The sequence below is a fragment of the Podarcis muralis genome, chromosome 3 (assembly GCF_964188315.1).
Source record: "Podarcis muralis chromosome 3, rPodMur119.hap1.1, whole genome shotgun sequence".
Taxonomy (NCBI): Eukaryota; Metazoa; Chordata; class Lepidosauria; order Squamata; family Lacertidae; genus Podarcis; species Podarcis muralis.
This window is the reverse complement of record NC_135657.1, coordinates 22978129-23004384: the sequence shown is the minus strand read 5'-3', so window position 1 is coordinate 23004384 and position 26256 is coordinate 22978129. Positions and strand designations below refer to the sequence as shown.

Sequence of the window (26256 nt, the reverse complement as noted above, 5' to 3'; positions counted from 1 at the left end):
GAACACTGAAATATGTTTTATTTTGTCTTAGGCCACATTCACACCATGCATTTAAATTACTATGATGCCACTTTAAACAGCCATGGCTCCCCCCACCCCTAAAATCTTGGAGTTGTTGTTTATTTTTATTCCATTTTTATTTTAAAAAAATTGTTATCGCTTTCGAAAAATATAAACATTAACAGAACAATTGGTTTTCCCCATTCCCACCACCTCTCCCTGGAACAGAAGACTAATGAGTTAGATTTCCCCATAAGTCCATGTGAATATTTCATAAAGGGGTAACATATTTCAACAAAATTATCCAGATCAGATGCCTTTTCAGACATGTACTCTCTTTGTTAGTTTTTCGGACAAAGCAATTGTCCATTCCCCCCACCCCATTGTCTGATGTGTAGGCGATCAATTACTTTGCTATGAGTAATTGTGCAGCCACCAGAAGAAAATCAATAAGTTCCTTGTATAACAAATTAAGTTGAATATCTGTTAATAAGCCTAGGCTTGGATTACATTATATGTCCTGATCCGTGATTTTGCTTATTTCTGTACATACTCTTTCCCAGAATGGTTGTAACAGCTCACATGCCCACCACATATGAAAAGTCATATCAGTTGCCCTGTAGTTTATTAAGGGTGCTGAGAGCTGCTTGTAAACTCTCCTATTCCTTCCCAGAGCTACAATTCCAGAGTCATCTGACAATCAATCCCTCTTCCTAGGGAGCTGTGGCAACTTTAAAAAACTACCATTCCTAGGATTATTTGGGGAAATCTATGACTGTTTAAAGTGGTGTCATATAGTTTTAGATGTGTGGATTCAAGATTAATGAATCTCTTCTTTTTCTTCTTCTTCTTCTTCTTCTTCTTCTTCTTCTTCTTCTTCTTCTTCTTCTTCTTCTTCTTCGATTGCAGTGCTCACATAAAACATTTTATCAGTCTTTTATTAAATTGTCTTGCCAGGAACTCAGGTATAGGGTCTTTTCCGTGCAGGATCCTGAATAATGGAAAGAGCAATGGATCCTTCAGCTCTCTTCCACTGGAACCTTCAAAACAAAACAGAGAATGGGACTGAATGGCAGACACGCTCCCCTCCACTGAACCTGCTGTTTTTTAAACCATATCAGTTAATCTTTTCAGATTGACTCTAATCGTTCATTGCCCGATAACAATAAACTCTCCCTTTAGGTTATTCATTGCTTGTTGACAATGCTAGAAGAATTTCTGAGGATGCGGAACACTTTTTACCAAATACCAAATCCCTTCCGCCTCTCACTTCACCTCCTGCTCCTGAATTTAATTACTGGTAACTAGCAGAAGGGACACGGGTGGCGCTGTGGGTTAAACCACAGAACCTAGGACTTGCCGATCAGAAGGTCGGCGGTTCAAATGCCCGTGACTGGGTGAGCTCCCGTTGCAGTTCGAAAGCACCTCAAAGTGTGAGTAGATAAATAGGTACCGCTCCGGTGGAAAGGTAAATGGCGTTTCCATTTGCTGCTCTGGTTCGCCAGAAGCGGCTTCGTCATGCTGGCCACAAGACCCGGAAGCTGTATGGCGACTCCCTCAGCCAATAAAGCGAGATGAGCACCGCAACTCCAGAGTCGGTCACGACTGGACCTAATGGTCAGGGGTCCCTTTACCTTTACCTTTAACTAGCAGAATGGAAAGAAGTAAAATGGTAGTTTTGGGAAAATGTCATTGCTTAATTGAGCAGTCAGCTATACAGAGTGTTGCCAAAATAAGTGGAAGCATTAGATTGTTGTAATGAGACTGGACTGTCATGACTGAGAATGAACATCTCACCAGGGATTTGAGTAGATTAAACATATGGGGGGGATTCAATGCAGTTCATAGCAATGAGACCCTAGGTGTCAATTCCCCATCATAGAGCCGGGCTCTACCAACTGTAAAACATATGGAGCACATTAATTGTAAATAGGAAAGCAATCTATGGTGTGTGGGTCACAAATTATTAGGGCATGGGACAGGAACCTGAAAGCCAGTGGTCCTCCTGAATATGGGACAGAGTTAAGCCTCCTTGCCTTTCCGGTGCTGTACCACTGCCACTGAAATATACTCGGCGTCGAGAGTGGATTTCATACTCTTTATTCAGCTCATAGTGGTGAGGAGGAATGGAAGTTCTGCCAGAATGTCTGCTTTATATACATTATTTACACAATGGGCCCCACATGATTGGCTAATTTTGGAATTCATCTGTAGGCCAATCAGGTTGTGGATTCACTTCCACCTGGAGCTGGATTGGGTGGCTCCTGTGGACCAATCAGACTGCTGCATTCTGAATCCTATTGTTCTAGGACCAATGAGACTGCTGCCTTTTGGATCCTATTCAGCTCAGTACATAACAGCCACCTTTCTAGTTCAGTAGATTAAAGGTAAAAAGCATTCCAAGAAAACAGGAGTGGAATGGCAGCGTGGGAATGCTTAGTTTGAGACAAACCTATACCACTCAGAAGAAATCCCCACTCATATCAGTGAGGTTTACTCTGATGTAAATGTGTATTGCAGCCAAAATCTCATGCTTTGTATTTGACTTGTGGAACAAAGTTAGAAAAAGCAAAACAAGAACCCTCACAAAACATTTGGCTATCATGACTCCACTGGGGCAAGTGAAGCAGCCAATCTGACGCTCCAGCAATGGACTTGATGAGAGGAACCCAGTGATGAAAAGCAAGGTAGGGCTCCAAGTGGAGGCTGTTTAAATGGCCTGGGCACAGACCTGAGGGAAGCCTTCTTGCTCTGTCAGCTCCAGCCCATTGTCCAAGCCTGCACCCCCGTTTGCCAATTCCTGGTGCAGGCTAGGATCTGGCTCGTGATAGGTAGCCCAGGCCACCTATCAGGGCAGGACACCATCCTCAAATCCCTCATCGTTTTGAGGGTCTTAGAAGAGCCTCTGCCATCTCACAATGCTGCCACATCGAGATGGTGAGCGGACTTGTCTATCGTCACTCTGAAGAATGTCCCATTAAGCAATCATTTTAATAAATAAATTGCAAATATGTTTATTTTATTTTATTGTATTTATTTATTAAATTTGCATACCACCCTATACCCATAGATCTTAGGACCACAAACTCAATAATTATATAAAAAAATGGTGTATATTTAAATCTTTAAAATACAGTCGTACCTCAGAAATCGAATGCCTTGCAACTCGAATGTTTTGGCTCCCGAACGCCGCAAACCCGGAAGTGAGTGGTTCCAGTTTGGAAATGTTCTTTGGAACCCAAACATCCAGCATGGGTTCTATGGCTTCTGATTGGCTGTAGGAGCTTCCTGAAGCCAATCGGAAGCAGTGCCTTGGTTTCTGAACATTTTGGAAGTCAAATGGACTTTCGTAATGGATTCCGTTCGACTTCCAAGGTACGACTGTACAGGGGAAATAGCCAACAGTGAAACAAATAAATTCTCTGAGAAGACCTGGTGAAACAAAATATCTTTTGGTATCAAAAATATCAAAATGACAGCACCTGTCTGATTTCAGTAGGAACAGTGTTACAAAATACTGGTGCCACTACACACAAACAGAGGTAGCCAATATGGTGTCCTTCAGATGTTGTTGAAAAATGTCCACCAGCTTCAGTTATCATGGTTAGGAAGGATGGGAGCTGTAGTTCAGCAAAATAAATAAATAATTGCTACCCCTGGTGTAGAAACTAAATGAATTTTCCATTAATAGAAAGCAGAAGGAGCAGTGATGTACCAATACCTGGGTGAGAGGAGGTGGTCATTTGCAAAAGGTGGCCAATCTCACATACTGTTGTATACTTACGCAGTCTGTTCTGGGATGAGAAGGCTGTCTCCATTTGCTAGACACAGGGTATTACTGTCAGCAGTAACAACAGATGTTCCTTCCTGAAAAGGCAGGAACAAAAGACAGGCTTTTAATTCTTCCTGGACTGTCATTAGCAGCCACAAACTAGGAAGTATATCTTAATGAACTAATCAGTCATTCTAACCAAATCATCAGTAATCTAGTGATCCGGGTAATAAACAAGTCAATTAATACAGTGGTGCCTCGCAAGACGGAATTTATTCGTTCCGCGAGTTTTGTCGTCTTGCGATTTTTTTCGTCTTGCGAAGCACGGTGTCGGAAAAGATTTGGAAAAGCTTCAAAAATCACCAAAGTCTTCAAAAACCTCAAAAAAGGCTACCACGCCGCGTGCTATGAGTTGCTCCTCGAAGTTAAGTCGCAACTGTATTAACGGTGTTAAGAAAAAGGAAACAAACTTGCAAGATGTTTCTGTCTTGCGAAGCAAGCCCATAGGGAAAATCGTCTTGCGAAGCAGCTCAAAAAACAAAAAACCCTTTCGTCTTGCGAGTTTTCCGTCTTGCGAGGCATTCGTCTTGCGAGGTACCACTGTACTGTAATAGCAGGGCTTGTGGCCCAAACCAGTCATTAACAACTATATGCCACAGGCTTGATAGACATTCTTGGTTCTCCTCTTTCTGGGACCTGAATAAACTGAATGGTCGTTGGGACAAGAACCTAGATTTGGCTGCTGGTGGAAGATGTTTCATTTACTACAGTGTTTTTCAACTTTTTTCAATACATGTCCCCTTTTAGCTAACATAAAAAAGATTCCACACCCCCTTCAATCCCAGTTCATGTAATTATTTAATTTGAATTTTTCACATGGATTGAAATTTCGTAACTTTAAATTTGTTTACTTATATTGTACATTACCAAAACAAACAAAAACAACAACAACAAAAACCCACTCTCACACACGCTCCACATCAAGTTCTTCTTTCACGGTAGAGGAGCATGAGGTGAGACAGGTATTGAGGATGGCGAATCCGAGGAAGGCGGCTGGACCTGATGGCATCACTGGAAAGGTGTTGAAGGGCTGTGCGGATCAGCTGGCGAGGGTCTTTACTAAGATCTTCAATAAGTCCTTACACCAGTCTATTGTCCCACCCTGCCTGAAGTCGTCAACTATTGTCCCTCTGCCTAAAAAATCCACAATCAGTAGTTTGAATGACTACAGACCAGTTGCACTGACTCCAATCATCATGAAGTGTTTTGAGAAACTGGTGCGCCGTCACATTATTTCCTGTCTTCCATCAACTTTTGACAACTACCAGTTTGCATACAGGGCAAATAGATCCACAGAAGACGCTATCACCACCACTCTCCATGCTGCTCTGTCCCATCTGGAGCAGCCGGGGAGTTATGTGAGGCTGCTGTTTGTGGATTTTAGCTCTGCTTTTAACACTATCCTCCCCCATAGACTGGTGTCCAAGCTAGAGGCGATTGGACTCTCCAACTCCACCTGTCTCTGGGTTTTGGATTTTTTGTCAGAACGTTCTCAGAGGGTTAGAGTAGGGTCACATATGTCCACAGCCCTTAGCCTTAACACCGGCTCACCACAGGGTTGTGTGTTGAGTCCCCTGCTCTATGCTCTCTATACGTATGACTGTACAGCCATCTATTCCAGCAACAAAATCATCAAGTTTGCTGATGACACTACGGTGGTAGGGCTCATTTCAGGAGGGGATGAGTCCGCCTATCGGGACGAGGTGGAGCGGCTCTGTGTTTGGTGTGGAGAGAACAATCTGGCTCTTAATACGGCTAAGACCAAGGAATTGGTGGTGGATTACAGGGAAAAAAAGGCGGACATTCAGCCCTTGTATATCAACGGGGAACGGGTGGAGAGGGTGGCGGAATTCAGGTTTTTGGGAGTAACTATCGATCAGGGCATGACTTGGAGCGCAAATACCACTGCTCTGGTGAAGAAGGCCCAGCAGAGAATTTATTTCCTCAGACTTTTAAAGAAGAACAATCTGAGTGAGAGACTGCTGGTGTCCTTCTACCGAGGCTCCATAGAGAGCATTCTTACATACTGTATTTGTGCTTGGTTCTCCAGTTGTACAGCTAGGGAGAGGAAGGTGCTCCAGAAGGTCATAACCACAGCCCAAAGGATTATTGGTCATCCTCTCCCATCTTTGGAAGAACTGTACGGTTCCCGTTGTCTTAGGAAAGCAAACAACATCCTGCAGGATTCATCTCACCCGGGACACAGTCTGTTTGCACTACTGCCTTCTGGCAGGAGATATAGAAACATCAAGTCAAGGACAAATAGACTGAAAAACAGTTTCTATCCAAGAGCTGTGGCCTTTTTGAATGCTGTAAATCGATAGTGTGACCTGGGAGTTTGATGGGTGTTGGTGTGGGTGTGGCTGGAATGTGGTTTGTTTGGTTGTTGTTGTTGTTTTGCTTTTGTTGTTTTTAAGGGATGGCATCCAATTTCGTTGCACTTGTGCAATGTTGCACTTGTGTAATGACAATAAAGAATCTATTCTATTCTATTCTATTCTATTCGTATGCCCCCGTTGGCTGAGAAAAACTGAAAAACTGGTTGTGCAAACCTAGTATGCAGTGAAAAGTTTCTCCTTTGTTTTGATCAGTTTAGGGCTCATTACTTGCAGGGCGGGGGGAGAATTGAGACCAATAATGTGAGTCGATGTAGAATTTTGGGGGAAAGCTATTCACCTCTCCCTGGAATTTTGTAGTGATAGCTGACCTTTTCATTTGTGGAACTATTTGATTTGAAATAAAAAAACAAACAAACTGAGTGAGGCTTAACCTCCATAGTAAAGCCAACAGAAAAACTCCCCTGCTACCCAGTACAGATGCACTGTGAGGAGTAGCAATCAGACTGAGTTTTGCAGCCCACAGCTCCACATAATGAAGCTGTCTTGAGGCGACCCACTTCTGTGGCATTGTTAATCAACTAAGCTAGCAGTGTGCTGACAGATATGTCAGCCTGAAAATACAGCACTTGGTTGTTCAAAGTATTTTTTCAGTCTTCCCCTCAAATCCTTGAAATACTTTCCAGGACCTGAAAAGTTGCTCACCAAGCCAACAGGGACTAGATTGACATTGTGTTGTTGTTTAGTCGTTTAGTTGTGTCCGACTCTTCGTGACTCCATGGACCAGAGCATGCCAGGCACGCCTGTCTTCCACTGCCTCCTGCAGTTTGGTCAAAAATATGCTGATAGCTTCGAGAACACTGTCCAACCATCCGGTCCTCTGTCGTCCCCTTCTCCTTGTGCCCTCACTGTTTCCCAACATCAGGGTTTTTTCCAGGGAGTCTTCTCTTCTCATGAAGTGGCCAAAGTATTGGAGCCTCAGCTTCAGGATCTGTCCTTCCAGTGAGCACTCAGGGCTGATTTCCTTCAGAATGGATAGGTTTGATCTTCTTGCAGTCCATAGGACTCTCAAGAGTCTCCTCCAGACTGACATTACTACAAGGAAAACCATGAATACACTACTAAAAAGGGTTCATATCTTTCTTGTAAGAATGATGCTCTGTGAGCCATTTCATTCCTGTGAGGACTAATGGAGGTCTTGCATGAGCAGAACTATTTCAAGTGGGCAGGTAGGGAGAATGCTTTTACACTCAGGTTGTGCTTGTGGGCTGCCAATGGGACAACTGGGCTATAAGGACTTTTGACAAGATCCAGCAATAATCATCATATATTCTTAAACTGAGGCATAGCCAGCATCAACAGTGGACTAGGTTCAGAAACTGCTGAGGAATCCATGGGTGAACCCCACTGCCTCAGTCCAACTGCAGCGTTGATGAGGGTGTCCCAACATCGTCTGTAACCCCTGGAGTGAAAGACTTTTCTCCTGAGCCAAACTCGAACCCACAGCTGGATCCTCTGACCATGGAGGCTTCACAGAGTGGGGCAGAGCAGCTATGCTTGCTTTCTGACAAGTATGTTGTTATTGCTTGCCAGGAGGAAAAGGGACAAGGCTGTGGGGTAGGGTTGGGGGAGACATGGCCAAACACTGGATTGGCTTTGCAGCATGCCAGCCTCTATGTCACCTTGCTGCTCTCCCTCCAGATAAGCAACTGGCTACCCCAGAAGCTACCATAGCAGTTCTATCCTACCTGTTGAGCCACTTATGCTCATTGCACACACCTCATTTATTTCCATTGCTTGTTCGATGGAAGAATTACCGTATTTTTCGCTCTATAGAATGCACCCGACCATAAGATGCACCTAGTTTTAGAGGGGGAGAACAAGAAAAAAAAATTCTCTCCCTCTCTGCACAGCGCCCCTTCAGCAAAGCGGAAGGAGAAGCGGAGCCCCTTCCATTTCTCCTCCCGCTGCGGCTATCCCTGAAGCCAGGAGAATCTTGCTCTCCTGCCTTCAGCGAAAGCAACACGAAGCCTCCAGAGTGCAGTGGGAGTTCCTGCTGCACTCCGGAGGCTTTGGGCAGCTATCCCTGAAGCCTGGAGAGCGAGAGGGGCCGGTGTGCACCGACCCCTCTCATTCTCCAGGCTTCAGCAAAAGCAACGCGAAGCCATTCACTCCATAAGACACACACACATTTCCCCTTAATTTTTGGAGGGGGAAAAGTGTGTCTTACAGAGCGAAAAATACAGTATTGCCAGTGCTGAAACACCGGCTCCCTCTGCCTGAAGTGAGATCAGCGCTGCACCCCACAGTCGCCTTTGACTGGACTTAACCTTCCAGGGGTCATTTACCTTTTTACCCTACCTACATAGTTAGTGTGAAATGGAACTAGCATCACATACCAGCTGCCATAGCCATACATCTGCATTCTTTCCTCCCTCTTTGGTTATTCCTGGTCCAAAAATTATAACCTGGGCAACAAACCAAGAAAATTCAATGTGTTATTATGAGAAACATTTGTGTCAATGTAAAATTATTTAACGGAAATTGTGAGAAGATGCATTAACCTTGCCAAAGGCTTTGTATACTAGAATGTAAAAACAAAATGTAACAGATCACATCTACACATTTCTCTCTCTTCACCTCTATGGTCTATGCTCCTGTACTCTTCTGATCCTCCCACTAATAGCTTTGTGCTTTTATCCATAGCGCACACCACTCTTGGGACAGACAGTGAGTTTTCCTTTCGCCAGAGGCTTGCACTTGAACTTAATGGGAATCTTTTTCTGGACTTCAAACAGCTGTGGTTCCTCATTTATTTTTCTCTTCTCATTCCTCTTAATCCCTGTTTAGAAGTTAGGGGCAGATCCCAATGGTTAACCTTGACGGCACTGGTCTTTGCAGCAATGCTCTGCACATCTTGTCCCAGCTCCTGGAGACTATGGGCACTTGGTTTTAATGATTTATTGTTTTTGTAAGTTGATTTTGGTCACTTTTGTGAGGAAAGCAACATCATCAATAGAAGATGCATCCATGTGGGGGATTTTCCCCGCATTGTAAACCACCTCAAATCAGACTTGATTATTAGAGGTATATAGTAATAATAATAATTTTATTATTTGTTTCCCACCCATCTGGCTAGGTTTCCCCAGCCACTCTGGGTGGCTTCCAACAAATATAAAATCATTATAAAACATCAAACATTAAAAACTTCCCTAAACAGGGCTGCCTTCAGATGTCTTCTAAAAGTTGTATAGTTATTTATCTCCTTGACATCTGATTGGAGGACGTTCCACATGGAGAGAGCCACTACTGAGAAGGCCCTCTGCCTGGTTCCCTGTAACCTCATTTCTTGCAGTGAGGGAACCACCAGAAGACCATCAGAGCTGAACCTCAATATCTGGGCAGAACGATGGGGTTGAGATGCTCCTTCAGGAATACAGGGCCAAGGCTGTTTAGGGCTTTAAAGGTCAGCACCAACACTTTGAATAAGTTATATAAATATCTATTTTTATTTATGTTTAATGTTAACTGAAAAGGCACATTTAATGTCACTTGTTTTGTCTCTTGATGACTAAATCAGTGTTCCTCAGAAGTACTGGTGTAAATCAGTTTGTGTATCAGCAGGAATCTGTATAGCTCCCTAGAACGGTTGTTGGGCATACAACTGCTATAGAGTTTCTCCTAGTTCAGGGTTTGGGAACCTGCAGTCTTCCAGACATGGCTTGACTACAGCTGCCTTCATCTACTGGGAGTCCAACAGAGATTGAGCAGAGATTCCTCATCCTTGTCCAAGGCCAACAGAAGAGAGAGAGAATGGACATCTTCAGGCTAGATTATCCTTTTTATCATTTATTCTCTGCCCCTGAATAAGATACAAAAACACTTCTACACTGGAGGCTGCATGTTCACTTGAAAAAATAATTCACCCAACTCCTCCTTTTCAAAGTACTCATGTTTTTTCTACCTCAGTTTCAGAGCTGTCTCCAAAAAGTCTGAAGGATTTCTTCTGATCTATCTCTTCACGATGATTGTTCAGCCAGCCTTGAAAGGAAAAAGGATCCATGACCTTGGCTTCATTTAATGGGAAAGGCATTTCTTTCAAAAGTTCATCTAAAAATAAAGAAAATCTAGAGGTAGAAAAGATAGATATATATTTCTGATTGCTTTAAAAGTGGTGACAGGTGTTTGCCCATCAGAAAGCTTATTGCAAGAACATGTGACATTGTCATATTAATGCTTGGTGTTTCAGAAGATTCAAACATATGGGTAGAAAAGGACAAGGCCAAATTTCAAATTATCTAACAGTCCACGACAGCACCATTGCTTCTCCTGCCTTCACCATCTTCTTTAAACCTGCCACCCATTAGGTCTTTCAACTCCTGCTTTGTCATAAATACAGACAACATTAAGCAGACACGTTTACTGCCACTACTCATTACGTCCCTACTGTGCGTTCAAATGCCTTCTAGGGATTCTCTTGGCCAATATGGAACAAAACGCAGCACTTCCAAATTTAATACCCTGCATTTCCTGATTGTTTTGAAACAGTCTGAAACACCCTCTGCCCTTTAGTTCACTTAGTCCCATTAAGTCTGAGGAGTCTGACTCTCCTTCCGGACTGAGACGTTCAGATAGAAAGAGGCAGAAGCCACAACGTTTTGCAGGTGAACATTTTAATACTGTGTATGCCAATAAGGAGGTTTTTGAGCCAAAAAGCCACAATGATGTTCAGAAATTACCTAAGCACCAAGCTGTAAATTGGTATAAAGCTATGAACTCCGAGATAGCTTCTTTAAAAGAGCATAACACTTGGTCTCTTGTACCACAAACCACAGATATGAGACTCATTGATTCAAAATGGGTTTACAGAGTTAAAATGAATGACAAAAATGAAGTTGTAAGGTACAAGGCTAGATTAGTTGCTAGGGGTTTTCAACAAATTCCAGGTGAAGATTATGATTTGTGTTATTCACCAAGTGTAAAACATTTAACAGTTAAGCTTTTGTTAAAAGATGCATCACAACGTGGACATTCTGTTTATCATTTAGATATAAAAACTGCATATTTGTTTGCAGATTTAAAAGAACAAATTTTTATGCGTATTCCTGAAGGCATAGACGCCGCTGAAGGTTTGGTATGCAAATTAAATAAATCCCTTTATGGTCTGCACCAAAGTGGAAGGAATTGGCACCAAACTTTAGCAAAAGAATTGCTGGATATTGGTTTTTCACAAGGCAAGGCAGACAATTGTGTGTTTATAAAGGAAAGGGCAAACTCTGTAACAAAAATATGTGTGTATGTATATGACGTGTTAATTTCTACAAAAACTAAACAGGAATATGAAGAGGTAGTTTCACAGTTACAGAAGAAATTTGATGTGGTGGAATTAGGCATAGCTAAAAATTACTTATCCATGCAAATTGAGAAAGGCAAAAATGGATCTTTTCTGGTTCATCAAACTGCAAAAATTGATGATCTTGTTGAAATGCTATGTTTAGAAAATGCAAATGGGAAGGAAACGCCTATGGTGTGTGGTTTCACCTTTACAGGTGAATATAAGCTATTTCCTAACAAAACTTTGTATCGTTCTGCTATAGGCAAGCTAAATTTCATTCAAAGAATCTCAAGACCAGATATAACTTATGCTTTTCACTTTCTGGCAAAATTTGTGGAAAAGCCCACTACGCAATGTTTCGCTGCTCTTAAAAGAGTGGTAATGTACCTTAAACATACCAAACATTATAGGTTGCAGTTTACATTGACAAAGTATTGACAAAGGTTTTGAAATTTTCTGCGATGCATCTCATGCAGTGGACCAAAATAATTTCAGGGGTGTGTCTGGTATGGTGTTTTGTTATAACGGTTGTCCATTTGAATGGAAGTCCCAGACACAAACCATTATTTGTCTCTCCACAACAGAGAGTGAATTATGTGCATGCGTTCAGGCCACTCATGATGTAGAATGGTATCTGCATGTATTTGCAGACCTACAGATGCAAGTAACACTACCAGTAAAAGTTTACCTTGATTCCCAGAGCGGACTCGCTATCCTGTGTTCAGAGACCAATATGCAGCGCACTAGAGTCTTAAGGTTACATTTGCAGTTTGTAAAGAAACTAATTGCTGACGAAATGATTGTATTTCAATATGTTCCAGGTGACAATCAAATTGCGGACACAAAAGCACTTCCAAAAGTTACACATGAAAGACATGTACAAAATATGCTTTATGTTTTTGTTCCACAATGATGAACCGCAGGGGAAATGTTGAATGGTTTCTTTAAATGTAAAGGTTCATCATTGTTCCACCCGATGTGTATGTCTTTAAGGGGCCAGAGCAAGGGCCAGAGCAAAATAATGAGACCCAGCTTTACAGCTGTGAAACATAGCAGGTGCTGCTGAGTTGTACTGATTAAGCTGTGTCAGAAATTGGGTGTAGTATATAAGGAGCAGCACCTAGCTCTCCCATAACCCTGGGGGATGGGTTGGTGCTTGGGTCATGTTTGTTTGTTGATGTATTTAGTGTATAAGGAGGTTTGTTTTTGTAATTAAAACCTTGTTTAAATTATTTTTGAGTCCGTTTTTAATGCATGGTCTCCCCAGCAAGCTCTCTGCAGCGTTACTATACTGCAAATAGCCAACACAAGCAGTATGTGGACTGAGAACTCCCAGAAGTGCAAGCTGGATTTAGAAGAGGCAGAGGAACCAGAGACCAAATTGCAAACATGCGCTGGATTATGGAGAAAGCTAGAGAGTTCCAGAAAGACATCTACTTCTGCTTCATTGACTATGCAAAAGCCTTTGACTGTGTCGACCACAGCAAACTATGGCAAGTTCTTAAAGAAATGGGAGTGCCCGATCACCTCATCTGTCTCCTGAGAAATCTCTATGTGGGACAAGAAGCTACAGTTAGAACTGGATATGGAACAACTGATTGGTTCAAAATTGGGAAAGGAGTACGACAAGGCTGTATATTGTCCCCCTGCTTATTTAACTTATATGCAGAATTCATCATGCGAAAGGCTGGGCTGGATGAATCCCAAGCCGGAATTAAGATTGCTGGAAGAACTATCAACAACCTCAGATATGCAGATGACACAACCTTGATGGCAGAAAGTGAGGAGGAATTAAAGAACCTTTTAATGAGGGTGAAAGAGGAGAGCGCAAAATATGGTCTGAAGCTCAACATCAAAAAAACGAAGTTCATGGCCACTGGTCCCATCACCTCCTGGCAAATAGAAGGGGAAGAAATGGAGGCAGTGAGAGATTTTACTTTCTTGGGCTCCATGATCACTGCAGATGGTGACAGCAGTCACGAAATTAAGAGACGCCTGCTCCTTGGGAGAAAAGCAATGACAAACCTAGACAGCATCTTAAAAAGTAGAGACATCACCTTGCCAACAAAGGACCATATAGTAAAAGCTATGGTTTTCCCAGTAGTGATGTATGGAAGTGAGAGCTGGACCATAAAGAAGGCTGATCGCCGAAGAATTGATGCTTTTGAATAATGGTGCTGGAGGAGACTCTTGAGAGTCCCATGGACTGCAAGAAGATCAAACCTATCCATTCTTAAGGAAATCAGCCCTGAGTGCTCACTGGAAGGACAGAGCCTAAAGCTGAGGCTCCAATACTTTGGCCACCTCATGAGAAGAGAAGACTCCCTGGAAAAGACCCTGATGTTGGGAAAGATGGAGGGCACAAGGAGAAGGGGATGACAGAGGATGAGATGGTTGGATGGTGTTCTCGAAGCTACCAGCATGAGTTTGACCAAACTGTGGGAGGCAGTGGAGGACAGAAGTGTCTGGCGTGCTCTGGTCCATGGGTCACGAAGAGTCGGACACGACTAAACGAGTAAACAACAACAACAACAACAGTTCTAGTGTAGCACACAGTTAGGGGTGAACCAGGAATGGGGGGCCCATGGCTTTCCAAATGTTTTGCTGAACTACAGCTCACATCATCCCTGACCTTGCTGTTTGGGGGCTGATGGGAACCGGAGGACAACAACATATGGGAGGCTCACAGCTTCTCCATCCCTGGGATAGTAAGGTAAAGGGACCCCTGACCATTAGGTCCAGTCGTGACCAACTCTGGAGTTGCGGTGCTCATCTCGCTTTATTAGCTGAGGGAGCCGGCGTACAGCTTCTGGGTCATGTGGCCAGCATGACTAAGTTGCTTCTGGTGAACCAGAGCAGCACACGGAAATGCCATTTACCTTCCCACTGGAGCAGTACCTATTTATCTACTTGAACTTGGACGTGCTTTCAAACTGCTAGGTTGGCAGGAGCAGGGACCGAGCAACGGAGCTCACCCCGTCGCAGGGATTCAAATCGCCGACCTTTTGATCAGCAAGTCCTAGGCTCTGTGGTTTAACCCACAGCGCCACCTGTGTCCCCCCAGGATAAACCACTGTAAAACCCAATGGCTGTTGCTAAAATGCAATTATAGCATTTGCCGTTTTTTAATCTACTCTGTCTGTTGTGTTAAGCTTAAGAGACAAACTGGCTTCAAGTAGTCTAGCTTCTTTGTATCTAGAAATAAACACAAGTGGTTTTGTTATTGTTTATTATATTAACAACATATGGGAGGCTTAACTTAAGAGTTTTTAAGGGGGGCGGGAATAAACACCTTATATAAAACACAATAGCTCCTCTTTTGCTTTGTAATACTCTTAACCATGGAAGCCGCTCCGTGGGGCTGTGTGCAAACAATCATCCCTAAGAGCTCTCCTAATATTTCACCATGGGAATTGAACTGAACCACCATGAACCTTTTGCACAAGTTTATTGAAGCTGTCAGAGGAAGCACAAACACTCCAGACCAAAGTATTCCTCTTTCTTGTGAAAAGCTTTGTTAGAAAGCTATGTATTTTAGTTTTTGAGATCCTGAAAAGCTCAGAGAAAGCTAGGCATTAAATCCATCTCCCTCTTGTCTCTACCCTTTAATTCTGGCAGAGTCTCAGAAAAAGAGAGAAGAAAGTTAGCATTTCTCCTGAAGAAGTTATTTCATTTGGAGCAGTGTTTAAAGAGAGACAGTGGTTCTGTACATACCATACATTTAAATCACATCCACCGCCATCCCCAAATCCTGAAAACTGTTAAGGGTGCTGAGATTGGGAATAGTAGCTCTGTGAGTGGTAAACTAAAGTTCCCAGGATTCTCAAGGTCTGTGAGCTTTGAATGTGTCATGTGTGCACAGCCAGTACAGCCAGTAATAATAGTGTTTTTGTTGTTGTTAATTAAGCTTTCCTTAAGGGAAACACCCCCCCCCCCCGTATTATTGCTTGTTGAATAATTGCTTTGGTTCTGAAATCAGTTTATATTACCTGGATTGGGTTTTCCAGTCTGATACTGCCTTGAGCTGAAAAACCTGGAATGACAAATGTTAAAGGAGTAAAACTTTTCAGACTAATATAGGTAACCAAATTGTATGTCTGGGCGACATTACAAATGCATGTTTGCTTTCCCACTCCCTCTGTGACAAGTGAAGCAACAGGGAACTAGGCAGAGGGCCTTCTCGGTAGTGGCACCTGCCCTGTGGAAAGCCCTGCCAACAGACGTCAAACAGATAAACAACTATTTGACTTTCAGAAGACACCAGGGAAGTTTTTAATGGCTGGTATTTCATTGTGTTTTTAGTGTTTTGTTGGAGCTGCCCAGATTGGCTGGGGCAACCCAGTCAGATAGTTAGATGAGCAGCTAATAATAATAATAATAATAATAATAATAATAATAATAATAACAACAACAACAACTTGGGCCCATTAATTTCAGTGGGTCAGCTCTGAATAAGTTATTTGGATACAGCCCAATGAAATAAAATGGAGAAAACTTACTCTTGGATTATTGGGATAAGTTGTGTGCCAAGGTCTTCACAGTAAAACCATCTCTCAAAAAGGACATTGGTTGATTCTCCAATGTAGTATCTGATCAAAAGGTGGGGGAGGAACTGCATTAAGCGGTTGTATCATATAAAATGGAAGGCTGTGTTATTTTACTCTCTAAATGTGTTTCAAAATATTATGCACTGGTAAAAACAAATAAACGTATAATGCTTTGATTTGAACTTATCTGCACTGGGTAGGATAATAAAATTCGGCACCAGTGAGAATCTTGAAATCTGATTTCAGCTTAGATTGGACTTCAGTTAATTCTAATACACGGCAGCACATCCTTGTCATTAAGCACAGTATTGTCTGCACTGATGGGCAGAAGATCTCCAGGATTTGAAACTGAGGACATTTCCAGCCCAACCTTGAGACACCAGACCCTCTGTGTGCAAATATGTGCCATCCCACTGACTCTTTCCTCAATATGTTATTTACTACACATTGCATACTTGTTGGCATCCATCTGTCTAGAGAGACAGTGCAGTGTGTCTCCAGTGGTGCTTTATCAGCACTGAAGTTAGCTTCACGGGATGTGTAGGATGTTACAGGAGGGGTAGTACCTATGCGGGACACACACACACATTGTGCTCTTTATGGCCTTGTTGTTGGGAAACTGCCAGGGAGATATAGTCCATCATGGCCCCAAGCCGGCTGCCGGACTTCCATCGATCTCCCGTAGCCAGGCAGATCCAGCAGTTAGCAACACGAAGCCTCAGAAATAGATTGCCACATTCCAGGCTTGTGCACACTGTTCTTTATCAGCAGAACCACAGCCAGAAAGCTTGCACCGTAGAAGAGAGCATAATTTACAGACTTTATTTAGCGTTGAACAGAACAAAGGAAAACATGACCGTTCTGTGTCAGTGTCTCCGACCGACTGAAATCGAAAGGAAACAGCAAGCATAAACATCCTGTGACTAGGACATGCGCAGACTCTGTGACTCTCAAAGCCTGCTCCCTCTTAAGGTGGAACGGAAATATCCTAACATCCTCCCCCTTTCCGTGTAACCTGTAGTACCTGTGGTTCACCTAATTGCAACCTCTGTGTGTAAACCTTAAGTTGTTCTTTGTTAACAACCTTAGACAACAGATCAGCAGGAATTTCATTTCCTGCCATGTAGGACACCCGAATCAGTCCCTTTTGAATACACTCTCTTGCACGATGTAGCTTAATCTGCAAGTACTTGGTTCTTTGCTTGCAACTCTCGGAGTTCAGCAAAGCCAAACACGATCTATTGTCTTGATACACTTGTATAGGACATTTCACAGAAACCCCGATGTCCTTAAACAGTTGCATCAACCATTCACAATCCATGAGTGAAAATGACAGAGCATTGAGTTCTGCTTCACAGGAACTTAGGCTCACTGTTGTTTGCTTCTTGCACAACCAGTCAAACAGGCAGTGGTTGTACATGTAGCATACTCCAGAAGTGCTCGTACCATCCGTGGTGTCACTTCCAAAACTTGCATCTGCAAAGATTTCAAGACCTCCAGTCTTCTGACTGGTGAACCTCAGCCTGTAGTGCATAGTCCCTTTCAAATAGCGGGCTATGCGCTTCAGAGCTTTCCAATCCTGAACCGTAGGATTGTTGGCATGTCTGCTAAGCAGATTACAGCTTACAGCAATGTCAGGTCTTGAACATCTGGCAATGAAATTCAGCTTGCCTAGAACGCATCTGTATAGCGTTGTGTCAGAAAACGCTTCAGCAGTACTGTCTACCTGGTAACCTGTCACCATCGGTGTGTCTGCTGGGTTTGCATCAACCAAATTCAACCTGGTTAATACATCAGCAATTTTCTGTGTTTGGTGTACCAGAAAATTACCTGCTTGGTCCTTCTCCACCTGCAGAGAAAGATAGTTGGATACCTCACCAAGATCCTTCATGTCAAAGTGCTCCTTCAGCTGAGCTAGGGTGCTTTGATAAAAAGCCTGATTCTTCCAAAACATCAGAAGATCATCAACAAAACATAAACAATACAGTTTGTTTTGCCCCTCCTCCTTGACAAACACACATGGATCAGCTTTGCCCTGGTGAAAACCTAGAGAAAGCAACGTTTCAGTGAGTTTTGTGTTCCAACACCTGGCACTCTGCTTGAGACCATATAAGGATTTCCGCAGTTTACAGACCATTCCCTTCTGTATCTGCATCCCGTCAGGTGGAAGCATGAACAGCTCTTCGTTCAAAATCCCGTACAAAAAAGCTGTATTAATGTCATGATGAGAAACATGCAGTTTCTCCTCCGCAGCGACCTTGAGCATCAGCCGAATGCTCTCATATTTGACAGTGGGTGAGTAGGTCTCGTGGTAATCCTGTCCTGGTACCTGTGAAAAACCTCTGGCAACCAATCTGGCTTTGTGTCTGACAACCTTGCCATTTTGGTCTGTCTTGGCCTTGAAGACCCATTTGCTGCCAACCAGTCTCATACCTGGGACTACCGGTACCAGCTCCCAAGTTTGGTTCCTGTTCAAGGAATCAACTTCAGCCTTCATGGCATTAAGCCAAGGCTCAGCATCTTTAGAGGTTAACTCCTGAACCTCTTTGAAGCTTGAAGGTTCCCACACCTTCTCTGAGCTACTAAGAACAGCAGTTGCTGTCTTAGCAAACTCATCAGCATACCTCTTAGGAGGTCTGCCTTTGGTCGCCCTTTCAGACCTACGTACTAGACGCAAGTCTTCTGGACTCATCTCCTCTTTCTTAGGAGAAAAGTGACCAATGGTGAACAGTGGTTCTTCCAGTTCATTGTCAGACGCATCAGATGGTCTGACTGAGGCCTTTGCACTCTTGTAGTCTGCTGTGTCATCACTCTCACTGACATCAGCAGCAGCGCCGCCCACTGAACTGGAATCCGAACTCTGATCATCATCATCCTCATCCTCATCCTCATCATCAGCAGCAGCAGCAGCTTCCTCAGCTTTAGCTGCTTGCTTGACATCACCTTCATCCTCCTCTGGGTAACTCTGGAAAATTCCCACATTTCCCCCCCCACTTAGGATTGTACTCAACACTCCTTGTGAACTTTATGGATTTAGAGTTAGTCATCCATACCCTGTATGCACCTTTTTCGTACCCCATGAACAAACCATGTGCCCCACGCTTCCCAAGCTTGTTGGTTTGTGGGGTGCGTACCCACATGTCAGAACCAAAAATTCTCATGTGTTTGGTGTTGGGTTTCTTGCCAAACATCTTCTCATAGGGGGTACAACCAATGGGTGATGACAATCTGCGATTAACGGAGTAAACCAGATTCCCCAAAGCCTCCCCCCAAAACTTATCAGGGAGATTGGCATCATGCAACAAGGTTTTCATTCCTTGCAGCAATGTTTGATTTGCTCTCTCCGCAAGCCCATTCATCCATGGCGATCTGGGGGTTGACATGTCATGCTGGATTCCCTTCTCAGTCAGGAAAGCTTCAAACTGCTGAGAAGTGAATTCCCCGCCCCGATCGGTAAAAAGACAGCCGATACGTTTACCGTGAGCATTCTCCAACCAAGCACAGAATGCCTTAAACTTCGGAAACGCTTGCGATTTCTGTTCGAGCAAAAACACATGAATGTACCTAGAAAAAGAATCAATTAGAACCATGAAGAACCTTGCTCCTCCTAAAGAGGGCGTAAGTGGCCCAACCAGGTCTGCGTGCATTAGTTGGTAGGGCTTGGAAGCCTGCCTGCTAGACTCTTTGCCTTTTGGAGCAACCTTCACCTTGTTCTCAGCACAAGATACACATTTCATGTGATATTTACAGGGTTTGATGTTCAAACCTTCAACCACCTCTGGCATCTTGGCCAGTGCCTTCCAAGAGAGGTGACCAAACCTTCGATGCGCTTCATGAATGCAACCTGCATGAAGAACTTTGTTAGTTTGTGCAACACAACAAGAATCAGCATTAGATACAACAGCAGTGTCATCATAAGTTATATGGAACAAACCATCCACAAACTTTGCATGCAAATAGTCCTCTTTGCCTTTACTGATGACACAGACGCTCCTCTTGAAGGAAATCTGAAAACCACGTCCAGTAAGCTGCGGGACGCTCAATAAATTGCTTGCAGCTCCAGGAACATATAGTACCCCGCTGATGGTTGTGTGCAAACTTGCAAGTTTCACAGTCCCTTCTCCTGCAATTTGCAACGTCCTTCCATCAGCCAGGTGGATCTCACCTTCCTGAGGCTTGAAGGAGATAAACAGGTGGCGATCCTTAGAAATATGGCGGCTGGCACCTGAATCGATAATAAACCTGCCTTTGGCTGTTGGAGCAGTCTTTACAGCAAGCAAACCCTTGTTTTCCACTGACTTGGGCTTTTGCAGCTTGCCCCCCTGCTGCTCCTGGCCAGCAGACGTGCCTTTAGCCTTTGGTGAAGCTGTGCCAGCAGACATAGCCTTGTCTTCCACTGGCGTGGGCTTTTGCAGCTTGCCCCCCTGCTCCTGGCCATGAGACTTGCCTCTAGCCTTTGGTGAAGCAGTGCCAGCTAACAAAGCCTTGTTTTCCACTGGCGTGGGCTCTTCACCCCCCTTCTGCTTCGGGCCATCTGCAGACGCCTGTTTACCTTTGCCTTTCCGGCCTCTGCAAAGGCGATGACCTTGGTTCTCACGAGAAACAGAGCTCTCAGCTGCTGACTCCTTGGCTCCCCCTGGAGGCTGGAATGCTGCCTGGGATGACATCACAGTCTGCTCCCCCTGCAGCTTGCAACCGGTGCCCTCAGCATCCCTGCATACACTCGCATTCTGGGAAACAGCTTGGACCTCCGATGCAGTCAAACTCTGGGCTGAGACAACTGAGTTGTGAGCTTTCATCAAAGCATACCACATTCCACGTGCAGTGGTGTTGCCAGCCAGCGTCTTAATTTCCTCAAGAGATACGGATAAGACTATTACGTCAATCGCCTTCGAATCATCGGCTTTCCATCTCTCTGTCAGAGGAACTGGGGGGGCCTCACTCACGGTATGCCACACCCTAAACTGACGCAGCAAACTCTCACACCATTTTGCCCAGGTTTCATAATTCTGCCCATGTAACTTCGGTGGACACGGAGCTACTTCTGAGGATTGTAAAAGATCCATCTCAGGTCTTTACGTGAGCCCAAGTCTTTATGCCTTCAAAGACTTATTATCTCGGCAGCCCATTAATCACGAACTCCCTGGCTTGGCTCCCAGGCCAATTAAGCCTTGCCGGAGTTCAAAGGCTCCTTGTTGAGGTAAACAGAAAAGCCTCCGCTCTCGCTGCTTTCGCTTTTCACATACCTCTCAAACGCAGTCTGTTGCAGCTTTACTCTCCTGTAGGTGCTGTGAATCTGGGCCCATAACCTTGTTGTTGGGAAACTGCCAGGGAGATATAGTCCATCATGGCCCCAAGCCGGCTGCCGGACTTCCATCGATCTCCCGTAGCCAGGCAGATCCAGCAGTTAGCAACACGAAGCCTCAGAAATAGATTGCCACATTCCAGGCTTGTGCACACTGTTCTTTATCAGCAGAACCACAGCCAGAAAGCTTGCACCGTAGAAGAGAGCATAATTTACAGACTTTATTTAGCGTTGAACAGAACAAAGGAAAACATGACCGTTCTGTGTCAGTGTCTCCGACCGACTGAAATCGAAAGGAAACAGCAAGCATAAACATCCTGTGACTAGGACATGCGCAGACTCTGTGACTCTCAAAGCCTGCTCCCTCTTAAGGTGGAACGGAAATATCCTAACATCAGTTTGTCCCACTTTGATCTCCATCCTACACTCAGATCTCACCTGTGACTCCTAGAAGCTGCCAGCATGCGACAGCGGCTACACCAGCTAAACCAGGTGAGGGTAGTTGATGGGTCTCAAACCCTCAGTGAGTTAGGGACTTCCCCTGAATGTGAAGACAGGCTCTGCGACCAGTGGAGGGTTCAATGGTCAAGAAGGTGGTTTCTGCATGGGCTGTTGAAGGAAGTGAGGAGCAGATGGGGCTCATCAACCTGGGAAGGTGACCCATCGAGGAGAAGGGATACTCTGATCCTAAACCTTCGTTGCCTTGTGGGATATGTTTGGGAGAAGAAAATGCTAAGGAGTAAACCCTATGCAAACCCAGAGTGGAGGCCCTAAGACAGTTGTACGCCTCCTTCTGGTAACTCCAGCAGCCAAGCATATTGCTCTACTTTCCTTTGGACCACATCAGTGAGGCCGAAAGGGGGGGGGGTCTTATCATCTGGGCAGCCCAGGAACTCCATACACACTGCCCGGGTTTGTGCCCCGGGGAGGTTACATATTGCATAAGTACTATATTTATATTACAGTATTTGTATGCCACTTTTTTTGAACCAAAATTGTTCTCAAAGTTGCTCAAGGTAATAGAGTCAGAGTTTTAAGAAGATTATATTTCACCTGAGTCCATCGGTTTCAGTCTTTAATCTTTTTCTCTCAATAACCAATCCCACAGTGTTTGCGAATCTCTGAGGGGAATGTGGTATCCTGGCTGGTAAGAGGAACATCTGCCCAGAAAAAGAAAAGAAAGGAAGTGGAAACAGTTGCCATAGTTCATGACAGGAGTGGGGAACCTCAGGCGTGGGGGCCAAATCCTGCTCTATCTGGCCCTCAGAATTCTCCTCAGGCCATACACTGGCCTTGTTTCAGCCCCTGAATGTTTTCTGGCTGGAACGTGTCCTAGAACTCTGATAATACCTCTTGCTTGTCTGGATGGAGGATACAGAGGTTGTATTGGAGAAATGTTGGAGGGTATGCTATACACATGATAAGGGGAGGACTCCATGAGCACCCAGAGCTCATTCTGTTTGCTTGTTTTTCTTTTCATGCAAACATTCCTATAGCTGAAGAGGTAAGCCACAAGTCAATGGAAAATGTGGCTTGTTTCTTCAGCAGAGAGAACTATGACAAATACACCCTTGCTTTATCTGCATATTTTCCCCACCCATTTTCGATTAAACATTTACAAGCATATGTTTACCTCTCCTTCTTTAATGTAGATATCCTTGTGTTTTCCATTCTCTATTATCTTCAGGCACATATCTCCTTCCAGCTGGTAGAACAACTACAGTGTAGGAGAGGGGAAAACTTAATTTAAAGTATGCATATCACAATGCCATATGTACAGTCTGCAAGGGATTCATGTATATTGCAGCGCCCACACAATCAGTTTTGGAAAACTGAACTGTGGTTTTAAAAATTCAATATGAGGGAATATGCTGACATCTATTGGATACATGGAAAACTGCAAGCTACGAATGCTAAGATCAGGCATAGGCAAACTCGGCCCTCCAGATGTTTTGGGACTACGATTCCCATCATCCCTGACCACTGGTCCTGTTTGCTAGGGATGATGGGAGTTGTAGTCCCAAAACATCTGGAGGGCCAAGTTTGCCTATTCCTGGGCTAAGATGCTCGCTTTTAAAAAAATAGCTTAATGATAACAGTCCCCTACTCCTCTATCAGTCCCAGCCAGAGTAGCCAATGATCAGGCATGATGGAAGTAGTAGTCCAATAACATCTAGAGGGCATTGCGTCATAGATAGTGCAAGCCTATGTAAGGACATTGTACCCAAATCACTAAATGAAAGACTTCCCAATGGGTTACCTCTTCTCCTTCTTCAATATGATAATCCTTCCTTTGGTTTGGCCCACCAACAAACATTACATTGAGCTGATAGCGGTGCCTGCAGGGTAATAAAAAAACCAATTTTTAACATAAACCTATGATAAGTTAAGGCATAAAAGGATAAAAGAGTAAAGACTCTTCAAACCAGCATTTTTGTATGCAACCTTGCCTATTTGCACAATTTTGCATGGCTGGCTTCCCTGATATAAAGCATATCCGCATGCTATTTTCATTGACAGGTGCACTTTTATACAATTTACTTGGTCAACAAACTACACTGCAAAATTTGGAGAAGTTCAAATTTCAAAGGATGCTCGTGTATTGTTTCAAATAGTGTAAATTAGTGAGTTTCACCTCTACATGAGAAATGAATCAAATTTCTCCCACATTCCTGCTTTCTAACATTCAGAGAGGGAGCTTGCAAATGAATGAAGCCAGTGAGAGCTGAGTTTTCACCATCCCTCTCTCCAAGCACTGTGATTGGAAAGTGTTCAATGAGACTTTAGATCTGGGTTGGGAGATAGAGCTCTCAGTGAGCAAAGTACAACTTCCCAAACTGGCATCCACCTAATATGGTGTTTTGCAACACTGGGGGGGGGGGGGGGCAGGCAGCCAAGCTTAGACAGAGTTCCAAGCTCCAATTGGGCTCAAATCACTCCCAATTTACTCAGAGAAAGTCGGAGTGGCTTCAATTCAATTCAGATTCAAGCTGAATCATCCCATATCTTCTTGAGTCTGAAGTGGTTGCACAGCCCACCTCTGAGCTATCCTAAAATTGTTGTTGCACTTTGATTATGATATGTTATTCCCACCCTCTTGGTGCCTGGAAAACTCAAACATGTTTCCCAGTTATATAACTTGCTTCTTCAAAACCTGGAGTTCTTCTCAAAACAGCCTCTGTCCAGTATATCTGAAGGAGCGTCTCCACCCCCATCGTTCTACCCAGACACTGAGGTCCAGTGCCGAGGGCCTTCTGGCGGTTCCCTCACTGTGAGAAGCCAAGTTACGGAGAACCAGGCAGAGGGCCTTCTTGGTGGTGGCACCCTGTGGAACGCCCTCCCACCAGATGTCAAAGAGAACAACAACTACCAGACTTTTAGAAGACATCTGAAGGCAGCCCTGTTTAGGGAAGCTTTTAATGTTTGATGCATTACTGTATTTTAATATTTTGTTGGAAGCCGCCCAGAGTGTCTGGGGAAGCCCAGCCAGATGGGCAGGGTATAAATAATAAATTATTATTATTATTATTATTATGAACCTGTGTTTTATTTTAAGGTGTGAAAAATACTATTTGTGGAGTGTTGTACACTCTTACAACCTGCTGTCCACAGGCATACAACAAGTTTATTATCAGTGCATCTGTGAATGCCACAAAGACTACAAAGCATGTTTATTATCAAGAACTACTGTGTATTTAATGTTGAAAACTATGGCTTTTAATCTGCAAAACAGCCTTTAGGTTTGATTGCTTCTGTTTCGGCCAGACATTGAAGACCTTTGACAGACATATACAGTATTTCACTCAAGGAGCATAGCCTTGTACCGAATCAGACCACTCAGTACTGTCTACACTGACTGGAAGTGGTCCTCCAGGGTTTCAGACAAAGGAATCTTCCAGTGTTACCTGAAGATGCCAGACGCTGCACCTGGAACTCTTGGTATGCAAAGCATTGCTGCTCTACTGAGCCATGACTTTCCTCTCCTCTTTAATTTGCATAAGAATTGAAAAACAACATTTTGTTTTCAACGAAACATAGAACAGCGAATTATAGAATCCTAGAATCTTCGAGTTGGAAGGGACCCCACAGGTCATCTAGTCCAACCCCCTGCAATGCAGGAATCTCAGCTAAAGCATCCATGGCAGATGGCCATCCAACCTCTGCTTAAAAACCCCCAAGAAAGGAGAATTCACCACTTCTCATGTGAGTCTGTTCCACTGCCGAACAGCTCTCACTGTCAGAAGTTTTTCATGATGTTTTGTCAGAATCTTCTTTCTTGTAAGCCATTGCATTGAGTCCGACCCTCAAGAGCAGGAGAAAATTCTGCACATGTTCCATTAAAAAAAACCACCACACACAAACCCATTAACTTACATGAGCTTATTGCATACTGGAGGCAAGAAGGCAGCTCTGTTTTCTTCTACCCATTTCTTTACGTTCACAAGCATCTTCTCCATGACTCTTGATAGCAAAGTGCGCCGGAGGAAGGAAATGAGTTTGCATAGCTCAATACATCATGCCAACTAAGTTTTGCACAACCCTTGTGAGCTGCTATACGTGGTTCTAAGCTACTTCGGAGCGGCAGTGTCTGCTCTGACTGTCCCCCCTTCTCAATAGAATGCCAGATCTCTCTGTGTTCAATCTTCCAAAGGTCTCTTTGTTGAACGAAGGGTATCTCGGTAGCTTAGCCAATGATCAACTTGTGGAGGGATAAAGTACACAGCAAGCTGCTTCCTTTTCAAAAGCTTGCACAGTCATGGTAAAAGTGATGCGCCAGTCGTGTGTGTGTGTGTGTGTGTGTGTGTGTGTGTGTGTTTTCTGAAGGCTGCTCTGCAAACCGGTCCTGTTGAATCAGCCTGATAGTCCATTTGGCCCAACATTCTTTTCTCACAGTGGCCAAC

General features: G+C 43.9%; 1 protein-coding gene across 2 annotated transcripts; it reads right to left on the bottom strand.

Moving 5' to 3' along the window:
* On the bottom strand, positions 1-26003 carry HAAO (3-hydroxyanthranilate 3,4-dioxygenase). Of its 2 annotated transcripts, XM_028724795.2 has the most exons (10): positions 25730-25999; positions 23616-23694; positions 22989-23072; positions 22409-22515; positions 16003-16092; positions 15493-15536; positions 10133-10278; positions 8568-8636; positions 3785-3867; positions 1-1040 (listed from the first exon to the last, which is right to left on the bottom strand). In XM_028724795.2, the coding sequence occupies exons 1-10, from the start codon at positions 25810-25812 to the stop codon at positions 962-964; spliced, it is 864 nt and encodes a 287-aa protein (XP_028580628.2). In that variant the 5' UTR covers positions 25813-25999; the 3' UTR covers positions 1-961. The 2 variants fall into 2 exon arrangements, with proteins under 2 accessions (XP_028580628.2, XP_077781666.1); XM_077925540.1 differs by lacking the exon at positions 22989-23072 and having other exon boundaries at positions 25730-26003.
* Between the last annotated feature and the right edge of the window lie 253 nt (positions 26004-26256).